Below are 17856 nucleotides of genomic sequence, written 5' to 3'. Positions count from 1 at the left end.
CTAGCCTAATTGGAGCCCAATCCCATGCACATATTATCTGAAGCAAGTGCTATTATGTTTAAGCAAGTTACAAGTAGGTAGCCGTGTTGGTCTGACGTAGTCGAAACAAAAAATAAAAATAAAAATTCCTTCCAGTAGCACCTTAGAGACCAGTATGAACTTTGCACACGAAAGCTCATATCTATCATACCTATGACAAACTTAGTTGGTCTCTAAGGTGCTACTGGAAGGAATTTTTATTTTTATTTTTTGTTTCAACTATGTTTAAGCAAGTTAGGATTGCAGTTTTAGTCTATGTAACATTTTAATGCTATTTTAACTTGTTGGCAGACTTTTTCATCATGTCCTCTCCTCGCTCCTTCATTTGCCTAAAGTCCAATAAGATGAAAAGTCTTATGAAGTTTACATCAACTGGGAAGCTTGCTCACTGCTCTGCACTCTTTTATTGGCCCTAATACATTATGACTCTTGTTATTTTTGGATCTCCCCCAATGAAACAACGTGGTTGCCTACAGTTGCAGGCTTTTTTAAAAAGGTCCTTGGAATCCACCCCTGAGGAGGAAGGGAAGGTGAAGCCAGATTAAGAAAAGCATGAACCTTTGACAACGTCAACAGTCAGGACGAAAAAACCCGTCCGCCCTGATCTTATTATTCGTCATTGTTGTGACGGAGACGTAAGAGGCGGCGTCAATCCAGCTGCTCTACTTAAAAGACGCAGAAAATGGACTTCTCCGCTCGCCTCTTGATTGGCTGCTCGAATCTAGGAAAATGTCACCTGTGAAGCTTCCATTGGTCATCTTGCGCCGTCACTAGACGTCGCTAGCACGGCAGAAGGCGGCAGAAAGGAGTGCTCTTGAAAGACTGGACAAAAGTGACGAGAACTGAGCGGGTGCAATAAGAGTATTTCACGATATTTTAGAGCAGAAATTGCTCACCTTTGACCATCCAGGTGATGTTGAATTACACCTCCCAACATCCCTGACCATTAGCCATGCTGGCTGGGTCTAATGGGGGTGGGGAGTCCGACAATATTATGTGGTTGATTTATCTTTTACAGAACTAGAAGGTTCTTGTTGAAGCACATACTCAGAATCTACTTTATATATCTTTTTCCAAAAGATCTCTTAATAAAGATGACGTCTTACTTTTACAATAATGGATGTAAACAAAAGAGAAGCAACGCCAATGGGAGTGATTGCCTCGAAAATTATGTTTATGCATTGATGCAACAATACCTTCTGCCTTCTTTTCTGCCTACGCATAATTGGGCAGCAGTGGAGTGCGAGGTGTAAACTCTCCTGTCCCCAGGACTCAGCTATGCAGCTGCAAATAAAACGTTTTAAGTGCAGTATACAATGTGACACTAGATGGCGGTGGTGAGCCTTATGGAAAATTCAATGTATTTTTTAAAAACGCATTAATTTTTTTTCCCAAAACGATTTTTATATGTGTGTAGATTCCACCAGGTTCACTTCTCTCCCATACTTTCCCATTTAATCTCTTGCTCTGAACACGTTGCATTTTGAATGTGAGTGTTCATGCACGCATGACGCAGTAGTTCTATAAAGGGATAAGGAAAGGGGGACTGAACAGAGAAGGAAAGACAGCTGAACAGAGCCACATGCGACTGAACTACCGGTAATGAGAGATTAGTAAGTGATGCCTCCAACTTGCTGTGAACAAAAATTAAGGGGGGGGGCACCCAAAGCAGCAGTTCTATGCAGACTTGGCAGTAAACTCCATTGAACCCAGTGGGATTTACTTCTGAGTAAGCCTGCAAACTAGACTCACACACTTGTCATGCAACTTATCTCAGTACTGTGTCTAAATGGTTCAGAAAAAGAGGAAACATTATCTTATGACTTAAATTAATTTTGGGGAAAATACAATAAACAAGTTGTATTTTGTTTTCACAATAATTAATGCAGATTATAAATATGGCTTTGTGCTTTCAGCGCAGGCGGTGGGGAGAGTTCCCTAAAAATAAATTCCATTACTGCTTAAAATTTCAAAATACTTTTCAGCCCTGATTTAAAATGTCTTCAAATCATGACAGATCTTATGTATTAACACACTTCCATTTTGTTTCCATGGTGTAGTAAAAAGTTGTGATTATTTTCCGAATCCTGCATTAAACCTCTCTTTGACTTTCTGTGTTAACCTGGATTAATTTGACACTCCAGTTGTGGAATGGCATCTTCCATTTCCAAGCGATTTAATAGTAATACGGTAGTAGTTCTCGGAGTGGTGAAGTTTCCGAAGGTCTGGTGCTTTACCCAAGTTTAATTCCTTTCATTTTACTGGAGGCTCCTTACCATTTTGTAGTGTTTGTGATTACATCCAAATATGCAGATGCACATTGACAAAGAACCGTACTAGCAACTGTGCTATGATTAAGGCAGTCTCCAATTCCTTTTAACCCTCTTCTGTCCAAACTTCCAACAGTACCTGTTAGTCTCTTAAAGTGGTTGTTTGTTGCAGTGAATTAGCTTCTGGATTATGCTTGTTTTACCACTGTCTACTTAGTTATTCCCTCTGCTCGGACAGACTCCTCTCCTATCTGGAGCTTGGCACACAAAGTGCCCCTATTTTTATCTGTGAAATGTGAGAGTAAGCTTTAACTATTTAAGTAATAATCAAGAACGCCTTTGCCCTCATTACTAAAACAACAACAACCAAGCACCACTCAGCTTCCTCCCAAAACTCTTGTGCCCTTTAGCAAATGCACAACAGGCAAAAACACAGGGGGCTTTCTCTGTTGCACCATCTCCATGCCAGAAAACACACCACCCGAACATCTGCCTGTCACGCAGCTATGAAAAGCCTAGCAGTGATGAAAAGGACATTATAAGGTAGCTGCGAAGCTTTTCTCCAGCTCCCATTTTAGAAACTAAACAGAGCGGAAGAGCGCCTTGGCTTTGGCTTCCTCCTCCGCCACTTCGTCTCTGGACTCTTCAAGCAGAAAGCGGTTGAGCACGAGAACTTCCGCGAAACTCTGGACACCTCCCTCTCGCCTGGCAGCGGCGGCACCTGCTCCAAGGCGAGCCGGCGTCGCTCGGGAAACAAACGGCCGAAGGGGCAGCGCCCGCGAAGGCGAGTTGCCGCTGAGAGCAGCCCCCTCTGTAGGGACACAGGCGCAGGGCCGGATTCAAACCGCCCAATGGAGTGTCAGATTGGGGGCAAGGGCGGGCATAGTGGCGGCCAATGGAGAACGAGGATATTGGGAGGTGTGGCCTGCGTCGGTGATTTCAAACCCAGTTGAGGAGCTGCCCGAGGTTTGCCTTACCTCTTGGCCGGTCGCGGCCTAGGTGAGTATCCGCCGCCTGCATGAGAGGGTGGCCTCAGCAGGGGCATGGAAAGCGGGGCTTGGGCGAGGACGGCCGGGGCGCGGAGCGCAGAGAAAGGCAGTTGCTCTGAGGCGGCCGGGCTCCGCCTCGTCCTTACTGCCATTCTGGTCTTTTAGTTGCTGGTCCTCAGGATGGGCTCCAAAACACAGCTCCATCCCCACCCCGCTGCTCTTGAGGGGAGGGAGGGTTATTGGTTTGCGTTTGTTCTTGGTTTGCGTTGCGTATTTTGTGTTTTTTTATCTTGTATTTTTTATGTTGTGAACCTCGCCGAGATCTACCGATGAAGGGCGGCATACACATTTATTAAGTAATAATAATAATAATAAATAAGCCGGCATTAGCGGGCAGTAGCTACGGAAGGCCCTCCACCGATCTCGGCGTCGCCTGTAGAACAAGCCCCCGCTCTCTGCGCTCTTTCTGAGGTGCGCAGCGGAATAGGGCTTCCCGCTCGAGTCATCTCTATCTGTGTGTGGGCATGCGCTGCTGAGGGCTGCAGGTTTAGAGGGGCCCTCAGCAACTTGCTGTCCGGTGGAAGCCCCATGCCCCCCCTTCACTAGGCAAGCTCACTCACTTGCATCTCCCCTCCCATCCCTGGTCAAAGGTTAGGCACGGGGCAGGGGGTAGAATTTTGCTTACTGCCAGTTGCCCACTTGAGCAAGCAGGAAGTACCAGTCGCTACTAGGAATATAGAAAAAGCTCTTGTATTGAGTCAGGTCACTGGTTCATCAGCTCAATCTTGTTTGCCCTGGCCGGGAGCAACTTTATAGGGGTTCAGGCAGGTGTCCCTACTGCAGGCAAAGCAGATGCTCCACCACTGAGCTACTGCTCTTCTAGTGAAGGGGAGAAGGCAGTTGAGTGAGCAACTGTAGACACCATACCACTCTGTGCTGTCATTGCTGCTAGCTCACTTGCCCAGTAGGGTGAGTGACACTGTTGACTAGAAACAGGAACTGCTTGTCTGTCCTCTTCCTTTCCAACGGTGCTGCTTGCTTGCTGCATGTGTGAGTTGACAGACACTAGAAGTTCCTATCTGCTTCTCTGAGGGATGAAGAGAGGCTATAAAAAGCATTGGTGTTCACGACATTACATGTACCTAATCTAATCTAGAGGGGAAGAGGAGTAGAACTTTTAATACCTTCAGGAGGACCCAATCATGCTGCTGTGATGGATACTTCTACTTCTACAGATAGGTTGTGGTTGGTAGTGGGCTCTCCTGAGGCCATGGCCGTTGCCAGAAAAATCTAGCCCTGGGTAGGGGCTTCCCAGAGAAGTAGAAGAACCTCGGATGGCTCTTTGCTCACCCATGACATAGGGAGCAGTGATGAATGCTAGGGCAGCTGTCACCACTGTGAACCAGTGATGACTGTCAGTTGCTGCTTCTACTGGGCAGAGGAGCTCACATCAGCAGTTGCCGTTCCCAGAAACCATTGGTGTTCACTTGCTCTGGTGCACTAATGAGCAGCATTGATAGCCTGCGGTACCAACCGCCTTTCCTTTCTTGGCGGTCAGTGGATGTTGTTGCTGTCAGTTTGTTCAGGTGAACTATTGGTGATAGAAGTGGCAAACAAGGAACAACCTCCATTCCCTACTGTCCAACGCAAGAGGGTGAAGAAGACAGTGAGCCTTATGGTGAGGACAGGGGTCCCCTAGACAGCAAGTTGGCATGGGCCTATCAAACCTGGAGCTGGTTCTAGTGTAGTAGAGACACTTAGGAGCTATTCTGTGAATGATTTTTCCTCCAGTGGGCCTTACATCTAAGCCATTTGCTAGGGTTTCTATGCTTAGAATGTTTATATACCTATAGGTATGAGTGGTTTAATGGCCATTGTTAGTGCCTTCTTCAAAGTGGGATGCACATTAATGCTTATTGTGGGCAATAATACTTACATATACAGTGGTACCTCGACTTACGAACGACTCGACAACCTAATTTTTCAACTTACAAATGGGACAAATGGCCGCACGCTTATGAATTTCTCGACATCTGAACAGAAACCCCGGCGGTTTTAGATAGGGTTTTTTCAACTTATGAATTTTTTGATGGGGTTGCTTCGACTTACGAATTTGTCCGTTTCCAATGCATTCCTATGGGAAATCACGTTTCCAATGGCGCTTTTCGACTTACGAATTTTTCGACCTACGAAGGTGCCTTCGGAACGGATTAAATTCATAAGTCGAGGCACCACTGTAATCACACACCCAAGAGGTACCCCATTCAAAAAGTCTTGCTGGATAATATCCAAAGATCCATGTAGTCCAATACCCCCCTTCCTGATGCCTCTGGAAAGCTGACCATGATTCCCCCCCCCAAAAAAGTTTCATAATTAAGAGCTTGAGCTCCTTCAGTTTAAGATACCTGGAAGTGGTACCTCTACTTACGAATTTAATGCGTTCCGAACGCACATTCGTAAGTCGAATCCCATAGGAATGCATTGGGAGAAAAAATTCGTAAGTCGAAGCAACCCTATCTAAAAATTTGTAAGGTAGAAAAAATCCTATCTAAACCACATCCAAGATGGCGGACGGAGCTCCGTTCGTAAGTAGAAACATTTGTAAGTAGAGTTATTCGTAAGTAGAGGTACCACTGTACTTGTTTATGCAGTAGATCTTCAATTGACTTCTCTCTTGACCAGGGAAGGCAATAATCCTTTTGTAGAAGGAGAGGTGTGTTTAAATGCCAGCATCTATGTCCCAAGGAGGATTGGATAAATCCTAGGCATCTGTGCACTTACATATTTGATACTGACATTTTTATATCGGAGATAATTTGGCTCTGCAATATTGGTAACTACTTATAAAGAGGATAAGCTATTAAAATGTTATATCTGCGCTGACCCTTTCCCTAGGCACCTGCTCTGTTCTGAAAGTAGCTTTCATCATGGTTGCTAAGTGCACTTTATTCCAGAACTTGGAAAGTCCATAGAACATAATGGATCTTCTATTTCAGAACATGCTTGTTCTTTTAACACTCTCTAGAACATGTTACAACTTCAAAATGTCTTACTTTGACATTTTTACCCACTATTGCTACTGCACACTTAGAGACTCCATTGTTTCTAACAGCAGCTTCTTTACGATATAGTAATAACATTTCTTCAAGTCTCCTGCAATCTATTGGTGGGTACCTCATTCATCATTTAGGATAATGAACTGAGAATCCTGAATAGCTTTGTAGGTCTGGACCTGAGGCATTTGCTTTTAATCTTTGAATACAGATACTGTGTTACACTTCTAGTGCTTACAAGTAGGGTACCAATTACGGTTTGAAAATGTTTCATCTGAATTTGGTTGCAAATACTGTACAGTGGAAAAAAAATTTTCTGGATGAAGCAAAAATGTGGTGAATATGTACTGGAATATTATTCTGCAGACTGTAATTAGGTCATGCTCTATTCTGTTTAGGGTTAGGGTTTATGTTTATGGTTTTGCAGGGTTGGGCTTCATCATTTTAATCATTATTGTTTTGTATTGTACCAAGCACAAATGTCAAATGAATTATTTCTGTTTAAGAATATTGTGTTGGTGTATGTGAAATTTCTTGCTCATAGTGTAATGATTTAATAGCCACTAATAGACACTTCCCCCCCCCAAAAAAACTATTACTAGCTTTATGTATGTATTTATTTACTACAAGCATTTTCACTTAGGAACTCAAGGCAGTGTGCATGATTCTCCCTCTTTTTATCTTCTCAACAACCCTGTGAGGTATATGACACAGGCCCAATGTTTCCCAGTGAGCTTCATGGTTTAGTGGGGATTTGAACCCTGGTCTCAGGTTTGACAGTCACACACAGAGAATTCCAGAATGAATGAAAACTAATTGTTTTTGCAGTGATAAATGTTGTTTCCTTCAACTTTGTAGATGTTGATTTGTTTATTAACTTTGTTTCCACCTGGTTAAGTTCTTATTAAAAGGGGAATTATGGTTACAGAACTTGAATGCATTTCAGAAGCATGGAAATATGCTAAGGTTTAGATACATTAACATGTTCCTCTTTTTCTCGACTTTTTTTAAAATTTTGTTTGATGTGCTTTTCGCTAGCTTAGGGCATGGGTAGCAAACTAAGGCCCAATCTCCTTCTAAATCCAGCCCACGGATGGTTTGGGAATCAGCATGTTTTTACATGAGTACAATGTGTCCTTTTATTTAAAATGTATCTCTGGGTTATTTGTGGGGTCTGTCTGGTGTTTTTACATGAGTAGAATGTGTACTTTTATTTAAAATGCATCTCTGGGTTATTTGTGGGGCATAGGAATTCGTTCATTATTCCCCCCCCAAATATACCACAAGGTCTGAGGGACAGTGGACCGGCCCCTGCTGAAAAAGTTTGCAAACCCTTGCTGTATGGTATTGCAGACATTTGCAGCCATAAAGGGTAGAGCTTACCTAATTTCTCTGACAATGACCTAGTTGCTGATCTCTGTAGTATTGTCTATTAAAGCTGTGAAATGGCACATGGAAATTAAGTGGTTATTGCAGTATTTATCCTTGACTGGTATTAGGATTATGAGCTTCATTTTACGATTGTAGGTGGAAAGCATTTCAGCATACTGATGTGTGTTTGTGTGCACCTTTCATTGTGTTCCTCTGAGGTTAGGTGATTCTAAGAGGGCAGGAAAACCAAGCTTTGCTGCTTATATAAAACGTGATTCTAACAAAGCATTGAGTAGTGCTACAGAACTCTGAGCAGTTAAAGGTGTCTCCTGAACAGAATTGTAAATTTGAGGAAAGTTGTTGCACTTTCAACAGCTTCTTTAAGGCAAGACGTTGCAGTTGGTTATTCTTCGGGAGATGGGTCTCGGACGTTTTTCAAAGGCCACTTATTTTGGCATAGCAGCGCAATGTTACAAAAAATGTTTATTCGACAGCAGTTGGAGGCAGAGTAGTTCTTTTCGCAATAAAACGTATGCTTGCGGATTCTGTTTCGGACCACTATTTTTAACAGGTTCAATTTACGGCCCCTTGTACAGAGACCGCACATAAGCACAACCCTGTACATACCGTCGGGCTCCTCGCCCCGCGAGATCAGCAAGACAAGATACACTGAAGCCTCTTCAGGAGCACGACCCGCCTGGCTAGCTAGTCTGAACATAAGTGGACGAATGGCCTTCCTGGCCAGGCCTCTTGTTCTGCATGAGAACCCGTTTGCGACAGAAAAGGAATAAAAAAGGCTTGCGAACTGGTTAGGGTGGGGACCCTCCGCGGCGCGGAAACCTCAGTAGAAGCGCTCTCTCTCTCTCTCTCTCTGGTCGGGGGTGGGGGAGAGCGAAGGGGCGGAGTGTGCGCGTGGTCTGTCCAGGGTGGGGATCCCTGCCTTTGTTTGTCACATGGCCCGGGGAAGGCCCTTCGTTCAGGTGCGGAGGGAGGCGGAGGTTGGTGTCGCCGGCTGCAACGCGCCCCGCCCTTGGGGGAGGCGCCTCCTCTGCCGGTCGGAGATGCAGCTCTCCGCCCGCTCCTGCTGCTAAGCCGGGCCGCGGTTGCTGGGCAAGCGAGAGTCCGGCCTAGTCCGGCCTGGGGGAAGGCGACGTTATCCCGAGCCCGCTGCAAGGTAGGGCGGCGGCACTGGTGGCGAGGCCTAAATCCCCAGGGTGAAGGCCAGCTGGGCGGGAGACTGTCATAAACAATGCCGGGGGAGCGGCCTGCTGCCCCGCTGCATTGGGTGGCCAAGTTGTACCGAGCAGCGTCTCTCGGTCGGTCGGTCTGGCTGGCGAGCGGCGTCGGCCGATTTGTTGTGCTGGCCTGGGGGTTGTAGATGTCGAATGGCTCCGAGCTGCAGTAACTGGGGAAATGTGGCCCTGCTGGGCATAGAGCGGGAAACGGTATCTGGGGAGCCTTTGGCAAGTCCTGTCGCAGGGGAAGGGGACGTGCGTTGTAGGTATAGACCGGCAATGTGATCTGGGACAGAAAGGGGATCCTTGATAGGGAAGGGATTCGGATCATCTTTTGAGATTCCCCTGTATGTGCTTGGAAGACGGTGGGGTGGCATGTGAGCTAGATTGTATTGAATGAAGAAGGCCTGTGTCAGGAATCCCCAACATCGAGCGCTTGAGCATTTGAACGGAGGTTTTATGTTATGCTGTTCTACTCTGTTAATGTTCACAACAACAACAACTCTGGCCCTATTTCAGGGTGCTTGCTTTTTATGCTTCATAGGAAATTTTCATTCTTTGAAATTTAAACCAGGGATGCTTAATTTTTGACTCTCCAGATGCTGGACTACAACTCCCACTAGAAATGAAGCAGGCACAATCCCTGTTTGAGATGCCTGGTTTAAAAGGTTTTTCAGGAAGTCCTTGTGTTATGAACTTGTTCTAATGTTTTCTACATTCTAATGTTGTAACTTAAGCGTTAAATTGAGTATATTGTATGTTTTGTTCTTTCCTGTAAATAGCTGTGATATACATGGTAAAAAGTAGGGTATAAATATCTTAATCATCCCTGACTGGTCATGTTAACTAGAATCCAACATCTGGAAGGCCACAGCCTAGGCACACTTATTTTAAGTTTTTCGTATCTGTGGTGCTTTGCAGAGCATTTTTTTTAATAAAAAAGGATTTCATGAATAAAAGAAAGTGTTATCTTGCCTCCATGTCAGTGACATTCACACCATAGCTGCCAAGTTTTCCCTTTTCTCGCGAGGAAGCCTATTCAGCATAAGGGAAAATCCCTTAAAAAAAGGGATAACTTGGCAGCTATGATTCACACATGCATGTAAATGTGTGGGCAAGATGCAGGGCTATACACCATTAATTAGATTTTAGAAAATAACAGGTGCTTGTGGAGAACCTATTTTAGTTTCACTAGAACAGGGTTGGGGAACCTGTGGCCCTACAAATGGGACTCCCAACTAGCATTGTAAATGGTTGTGGATGTTAGGTGGCATTGTTCAACACCATCTGAAGGACCACTGGCTCCCCACCCTGTTTCCAGGACTTATTCATAGAGCCTACCTAGAATATTTCCATGTAACAGCTCCTGAATGCAGATGCAGTCAGGTAGAACAACTCTTATTTGGAAGGAAATGTGTTTTAAAATAAGTTGTGGAAAAACTCAGTAAGCAGAGTGGCAGTGAATAGAGGCAAGTGGACCTGTCTCAGCATAAGGATTCTCTGTTTGCTCTCTTGTTGTGTAAACAACTTGCCTTGCTTCTGGCAAGTGGTGGGAGTGTTCTTTTCTTGCGCTCCTCTTCATAAAAAATACTTCCAGGGATGTATTGTATCCCAATTTTGCAAATAGAATTGGAAAGGAAAGTTTTATTAAAAATTAATCTGAGGTTTTGCTTCTAAGTGAGATCTTGAGCAAAGCTTTTCCTTGGTTGCAGCAAAACAATACCGTAGTAACTTACGGAGTAATGACAACAGTGGCAGTGATCCAAGTATCCGTTCAAAAGTAGTGATCACAGTGTGTACTGCAATTATACACATCTGTCCTGAGCTACCTTTGGTTCTCCCTCCTTTTCTTCGGTCTTCCTTACTGGCTCTGTTCATATCTCCGTTCATGTGCTGTGGGTTCACTTGCTCCCCTCTCCCACCTCAATTTTCTTCTTCAAAATCAAGGGGCCTATGACTATTAACAAGGCATTACTTCCAAGCCACTGAAGATTGAATGCATGACATTTTAATAGAGCCATTGTCTATTTTAAGCGGGGGTGGGGGCGCTTATGAAGCTCTCTAAGATGTCATGTATGCTCATTGTGTTGTAGTAATAGCTGATTCATAAAATGCCTGCTTCACGCTATGTTGATCGTTGGATGGGTGGGTGCACGACTGTGATTTGCCCCTACTTGTGTCTGGGAGCCGTTGAGCAAATGCTGTCTGTTTATGCAGCAGCATGATCTTCCCAGCTTGAGATAAACATTACCAGGACAGAAGTGATGTGGGACAGCTGACTGCATGGTTTTGACGCTACCCCAGCTGCAACATAAGCTGCTTCTATGGCAAGTGCAGGGAAGCATCCAGAGGCAGTTAGGTCATGGAGTGCAAAGGAAAATAGTCTTAGAATCATAGAATCATAGAGTTGGAAGAGACCACAAGGGCCATCCAGTCCAACCCCCTGCCAAGCAGGAAACACCATCAAAGCATTCTTGACATATGCTTGTCAAGCCTCTGCTTAAAGACCTCCAAAGAAGGAGACTCCACCACACTCCTTGGTAGCAAATTCCACTGGGTGGTCTTGACCATCCTAACCTATTTTGAGTCTTTCCAAAGGGAGCCAGAGAACAGTACAGTATGTAGTTGTGAGAGCAGGTAAACCTGTTCAAAGTGCCCCAGCAAGGAATTGGAAACCAGAACAACACTAGAGGGCATCCCAGTTTAACCAACCATATCGTTTTTTAGCACTTGAACACTAACATAGCTTTCTTCTCATAAAGGGAGCTGACTACTTCCATCTAAGGCTAACAGGCAAGGAAAATACGCAAGTTTGGTAGTGGGGGACAACAATTTTAAAAGCATTGTTTGTATTGTTGAAATAGCAAAGGACCACAAAATATTGTTTTTGTTTTTGTTTTAAGTCATATTTTTTGTAGCTACTGCAGTGCTTCACTTAAAATCTTATGTATTATATTTAAATCTAGAAGTATAAGAGACGAGTAGCTTTTCTACATGACATGTAAGGGAACTACCTCACATTTTGAAACTTGTATTAATGACTAGTTTATGGCAAATAAGCTATATGCTTCTAAAATTATTGTTCATGTTGACAGTCGTTATCCTGTTTTGTATGACATTTCAGTGCCTGGTTCACTGCTGAAATCTCATAAGTGCACTTGTTCTTCATACAATTTTTAGGGACCTGGTAAGCATTTTCTGCCATAGTTTTAGTTGCCAGTGTAAGGGATTGTCCTACATAACCTATTAAATTAGGACCCTGAAACTTGTCCTTTATTTTTGACTGTTTGGAAAGAGAATTGCACCTGCATTCTTAAACATTTAACAGCTGACACGAAGAGCCTCTTATCGTTTCAGTGCTTATGGTCTACTGGTATTAATGTTATTGTTTTTAACTATTTCAATAAAATACTACTACCCGGTATTGAATTTTTATTTTGTTTTATAAGAAAATTATACCAAGAGAAGGACAAGGAGTAAAAATGCAATAAGGGAATATAAAATAATTCTGTGATCTGTGAAGGTTGCATATATTAGGTGCTGAATATCAACGACTATCTTGCAATCCCTTCTGTAATAACTGACAGTGGGAATACACTTTTGTAGCAAAACCAGTAATCGGGATGCTCGTGATTCTTAAACTGCTGCATGCACACTCCTGAAGTGCTTTGGGGAATTTGCCTTGTTGTAGGAATTTTAAGGTCTTCGATATATAATAAATGTTTATAAATGTACAAGGCAAACATGTATATAAATATAAACCAATGACTGAAAACAGTACAGAAAAAGTCCTGAAAACCATTTTGACTCTCCCAAATTGACCTCAGATATTTGCCTGCAAGGAAGAAGGTTGAATGTGTCCATTTAAATTGTGTTCCCCATTTTCCTTAATACCTGAAATGTATTCATTTAAATTAACAATTGAGCCTGTATCACCTTCAGTTAGTGCTTCAACCTTTCAGGATCCTGTTTTGGGTCCTTGACTCAAAATTTTTAATTCTATTTGATTTCTGTGAATGCTATTCTCTCCCTTCTCCTGAAACTGTCATACTATCAAAGCACGCACACAGCTACCCCTACTGAATTTCACACAAACACCAGTAGCCAGCTTCCCAAGCAAACTAATAATACATTAGCTGCATATTGATAAGCCAGGAACTTCAAAGGTCCTTTCCTGCAGAGGAAGAGACATAGGATCATTAACCAAATAAATTTTCTGTTGGAAGCCGCCCAGAGTGGCTGGGGAAACCCAGCCAGATGGGCGCGGTATAAATAAATTATTATTATTATTATCATCATCATAATCTAAAACATGGGAAGCTCAACACCTTTTGTTACTCCTTCCACCAAAAGGACACATCAAAGAACAAAGTTCCATTAAAAAACTTAATTTCCTTATGTTAATCCTCCCTTCCCGCCTTTTCTGTACCATTGACTTCCATGTAAAACAAAGTGTATAAGAGTCAGGGATTTCTCCGTGCCTTTGTAACGCGAGAGGGACCCTGCTGCAGCAGTCTGCTGTCATTTTTTTAAATGAAAGATCAGACTTTGCTTTTTCCAATCCTGGTGTGGTCTTTGTTGTTATTCCTCCTGACCAAAGGAGCCTAAAACCAAAGTGCTTCTGCATGGGGTGCAGTCCTCCTTCAGAGGCTGAGACCCCTCTTTTGGGAGTATAAATTCCTATTACAGCCTCGTAGTTGGAAATGGACAGTTGTTCCCATTTGAGGTAACTCAAAGGCTATTCTATAATAATAATAATGATGATGATGATGTAACATTATACAAAGTTGACAATTTTCTTTTAATTCAGTATATGCTATCAATAAAGTAGATGCTGTTTCCCCAAGTTTGCTGGTGATGCTGTTAACTTTTTGCCTCCTTGAGTAGATTTCAGCATGCCTGAATCTTCTAGGCTTTACTTGTCATCTTACCAGTGTGCCTATACCTTATTGTTAATATAAGAAAATCTTATTTATTCTAGTTGGACCAGACAGCTTTCAAATACATTCCAACTCTTTCTTTTGCATGAAGAATAGAATAAAAATGACCTCTTTGTAACTATTCTGGAGAACCTTGAAATGTTTTCTGTGTTATTTAATATTTTATACATTATTTCAGAAGTTATACAGAATGTGTAGGAGGTGTTGGAACCGGTATTGAAATTATTGGGTGGTGCTCAGCTTCCTGTCCATAATTAATGTATTAGGTAAGGCAGTCTCAACCTACTGTGGCTTCAGCGAAGTAATTCTGTGTAAATAGTTGGCTTACTGTATTTTATCAGATTAACCTATTCTTTCAACCTGGCCACAGAAGTTGGATTAAACTGGTAATAGGTGTATGGTGTTTTTGTTAAGCATGTTCTCTTAGGAAGATGAGAGGTTTTTCCACTGCTGAACGGTCTTTGGGAGTCATCCTGGGACCCCCTCCAGCTCCAGTGTGGTTTCAAAGTAGTTGCTGAATTTGGATTTCCTTGTGTATTTTTTCCTATACACAGGAATAGGGGAAAAAATACACTTGAAGATCACTTGAAGTTGCTTAAAATTCTGTTTCTCTTCCACAGTCTTGCATAAAAAAGCTTTTTAAATCTGTTCTTTGGGGCACCACAGACTTGCTGTCCCTTGCCAAGAGCTGTTGTGATAAATTTCCACAGTTCATAGTAGCCCATTTGTTTATGGTGCAGCAATAGGCTTGACTCTAGGGTTAATATGCAATGAGGGCATGTTGGTGCAGCTGTGTTGAGTGAGGTGACAGGGTTGTGGGATTGCATATCAGCATGTGAATAACAAGACTTTACTGGTGCAGACAGGAAATAGAATAGGCTGTAGGAAGGTAGAGGTGCTTCTGCAGTCTGGAAAATGCTGGTTGTCGGGATTAAAAGTGCAGTTAATTTAGTAGCATAATAACTTGCTCTGTGTTGTGCATCATTAGTGGAATTTGGCATTTAGAAATACATTATTGACTTGATGAAGTTGACTGTATCAGCTCTGAGAAAGGCATTTATGTTAAAATACTACTATACCATGTAAACATGCATATGTCTTGGAATGATCTTACAGAGTTGGGTGTGTTTCAGAATACAGTATATTAAAAGCACTTTAGGGGACTGAATGAGAGTCCGATTAACTATGTTCCTTACTACCGAATATTATTGCTACATCTATATAATTCTGAAGGACGATTCCTGTTGCTTTTGTGTCTGCCAAAGAGGAACAGCAAATTACTTAATGATATATTTTCCTCATTTCATTGTAATTTCTATAGTCCTTTTATGGTGGCATTGATAGTGTATTGACAGTAAAAATGAGGTTTGTGTGTACTTTGCAAAGGCAACTATGACCAGTGACTGTTAATTTTACTTCCCCCCCCCCTCCTACCTAGGAATTACTGATTTACAAGAAACTAAAGCACCATGGGGGATGATAGTGAATGGATGAAATTACCCATTGATCAGAAATGTGAACACAAGGTAAGAAGATTGTCCTAAACTGTAACACAGGTTAAGACAAGATTGAGTATGTGTGTATATGTTAGCTGCCAAACTTGTTAATGGATAACTTCAAAATTGTATTTTTCTTTTTGTGTAAATGGCCTCGGTCCAGTATACCTGAAGGAGCGTCTCCACCCCCATCGTTCTGCCCGGACACTGAGGTCCAGTGCCGAGGGCCTTCTGCCGGTTCCCTCCCTGCAAGAAGCCAAGTTGCAGGGAACCAGGCAGAGGGCCTTCTCGGTAGTGGCGCCTGCCCTGTTTAATCGATTTTATTTTATTTTTTTGTTGGAAGCCGTCCAGAGTGGCTGGGGAAACCCAGCCAGATGGGCGGGGTATAAATAATAAATTATTATTATTATTACTATTATTATTTGAAATTGTTTGGTCTTTTTGTGTAATTATTTGAAATGTTTGGTGTTCTTCTGCATGGTTTCTCAAATGAGACCAGTTTGCTCACTGACTTGCAAAGCATGTGACTTTGCTTCCAGTCATAAGGGAAGACCAGTTTTACAAATACCCCTAAAATCAATTATAGAGACAATAGAAAAATAGCTACTTTGTTTGATTTTTGTCTTTTGGGGTCACTGATAAATGTTTGACAGAGCAAAATGGAAATGTCTGGTAGTAAATATGCCCATTATGTGAGAAGCTGTAGGAAAAAATTAGGTGCTAGTTCTCACATGCTGCTGTTATTGTTCTAATAAAGGGGGGGAACTATTCTTTTAGAGAGTTAACATCTTGTTCAAGTTAAGCAGAAATCTTCCTGATATCTTTCTATTCTCGTCCTAGTTGTGGAAGGCTAGGTTAAATGGCTATGAAGAAGCATTGAAGCTGTTTCAGAAGATAGATGATGAGAAGAGTCCTGAATGGTCCAAGTATCTTGGACTTGTAAAGAAATTTGTGACCGACTCTAATGCAGTTGCTCAACTGAAAGGATTGGAAGCAGCCCTTGCCTATGTTGAAAATGCCCATGTAGCAGGAAAGTAAGTTACTTGGTGTTTGCCTTCACCCCATATTTTCTAGGAAGAAACTCTTATCAGCTCTTGCCTTGTTGCAAATAATTCACCAGAGGAAGCATTAATTAAGTGACTCTGACTTTTCTTGAGACTCTAGAAGTGCTCCTATGAAAACCTCATTTTTATCTATTCTCTTTGTAATCTCACTATTGTAAGGTTTTGTTGCTCTTTCATAATTGACCCAAAATTTAATTCCTTTGTAATAAATGCATGCGTTCAGATTTCTATCTTACACATTCTTTAACAATTGTGTTACTTTTCGGTAAACTTTGAAAAGCAGAATAAAAGTTTCAATCATAGACAAAGATTTGGAATTAAAAGGGGTACAAAATCCAGTTGCAGTTTTTAAGCGAGCATCACATTGCTGCTGCCTTACATCAAGTGGTTTATAGGTAGCCTTAGAACTGCTGGTCAAAGCAGAGAAAAATTGATGCATATACAGTACATGTCTGTAAACCAACATTTGACTTGTACTCTTGAATTACAGGGGAACATCATATTTGAGGGTGATCTCTTCGCCTATTGCTTAGGGTTGGAATGAGTCATTAAAGGACACTTCAGATACACTTTGCATGAAAATTGACTGTGATCAGAATACATATTTAAATGGCTGCCTTAGGTCATTTAACAAGATATGTAAGAGTCCACTATTAGACAGAAGAACATGGATGGAGATTAGTGCTGTGATTTGTTTGAAGTAGAGTGCATTCCTGTACATACAACAAACGAAACTTAATTCCCCTAGGGCAGTGTTTTTCAACCACTGTTCCGCGGCACACTAGTGTGCCGCGAGATGTTGCCTGGTGTGCCGTGGGAGAATTACTTTATATATAGTCAATATAGGCACAGAGTTAAATTTTGAAACATTTTCTAATGGTGGTGTGCCTCCTGATTTTTTTCATGAAACAAGTGTGCCTTTGCCCAAAAAAGGTTGAAAAACACTGCCCTAGGGAACAGAATGGTTAATGTTTATGTGACCTAAAAGTGTTGCCTTCTTTTTCTTTTTTAAAGAACAACAGGAGAAGTGGTGTCTGGAGTTGTAAATAAAGTGTTTAATCAGCCTAAAGCTAGAGCCAAGGAGCTTGGCACAGACATATGTCTTACGTTTATTGAAATCGAGAAAGGGGAGATAGTACAAGAAGAGATTCTGAAAGGCTTGGACAACAAGAATCCCAAGATCATAGTTGCATGTATAGAAACACTGAGGAAAGCACTAAGGTAAGTTAATCGCAGTTTAGTGGAACCACCTGCTCCATCGGGGCCCAGTTTGGGCCGCATGATCTCCTGCAACGATTTTGCAAAGTTTTTTGCAGATAAAGTCGCTCAGATTTGGGAAGAGGTAGACTCCACCGTGGGAGCCGGGCCGGGCCGGGGGAGTGCTAGAGTCCTGTCTAGT

General features: G+C 42.4%; 1 protein-coding gene across 9 annotated transcripts in view; it reads left to right on the top strand.

The window, feature by feature from the left end:
* Positions 1-2947: 2947 nt before the first annotated feature.
* The window catches only part of CKAP5 (cytoskeleton associated protein 5), a 63715-nt gene continuing 48806 nt past the window's right edge, over positions 2948-17856 (top strand). For 6 of the 9 annotated variants that reach the window (XM_088653953.1, XM_088653947.1, XM_060274434.2 and 3 more), the window contains exons 1-4: positions 8674-8896; positions 15336-15423; positions 16234-16427; positions 17472-17678. In XM_088653953.1, the coding sequence (XP_088510079.1) occupies positions 15367-15423; positions 16234-16427; positions 17472-17678 (458 nt within the window). In that variant the 5' untranslated portion in view covers positions 8674-8896; positions 15336-15366. Of the gene's footprint in view, positions 3309-8673; positions 8897-14075; positions 14164-15335; positions 15424-16233; positions 16428-17471; positions 17679-17856 lie in introns of those variants that run through there. The other 3 variants (XM_088653943.1, XM_088653930.1, XM_088653934.1) reach the window with 2 other exon arrangements.

The sequence above is a fragment of the Zootoca vivipara genome, chromosome 1, assembly GCF_965207765.1.
Source record: "Zootoca vivipara chromosome 1, rZooViv2.hap1.1, whole genome shotgun sequence".
NCBI lineage: Eukaryota > Metazoa > Chordata > Lepidosauria > Squamata > Lacertidae > Zootoca > Zootoca vivipara.
This window is presented reverse-complemented; position numbering and strand designations above follow the sequence as displayed.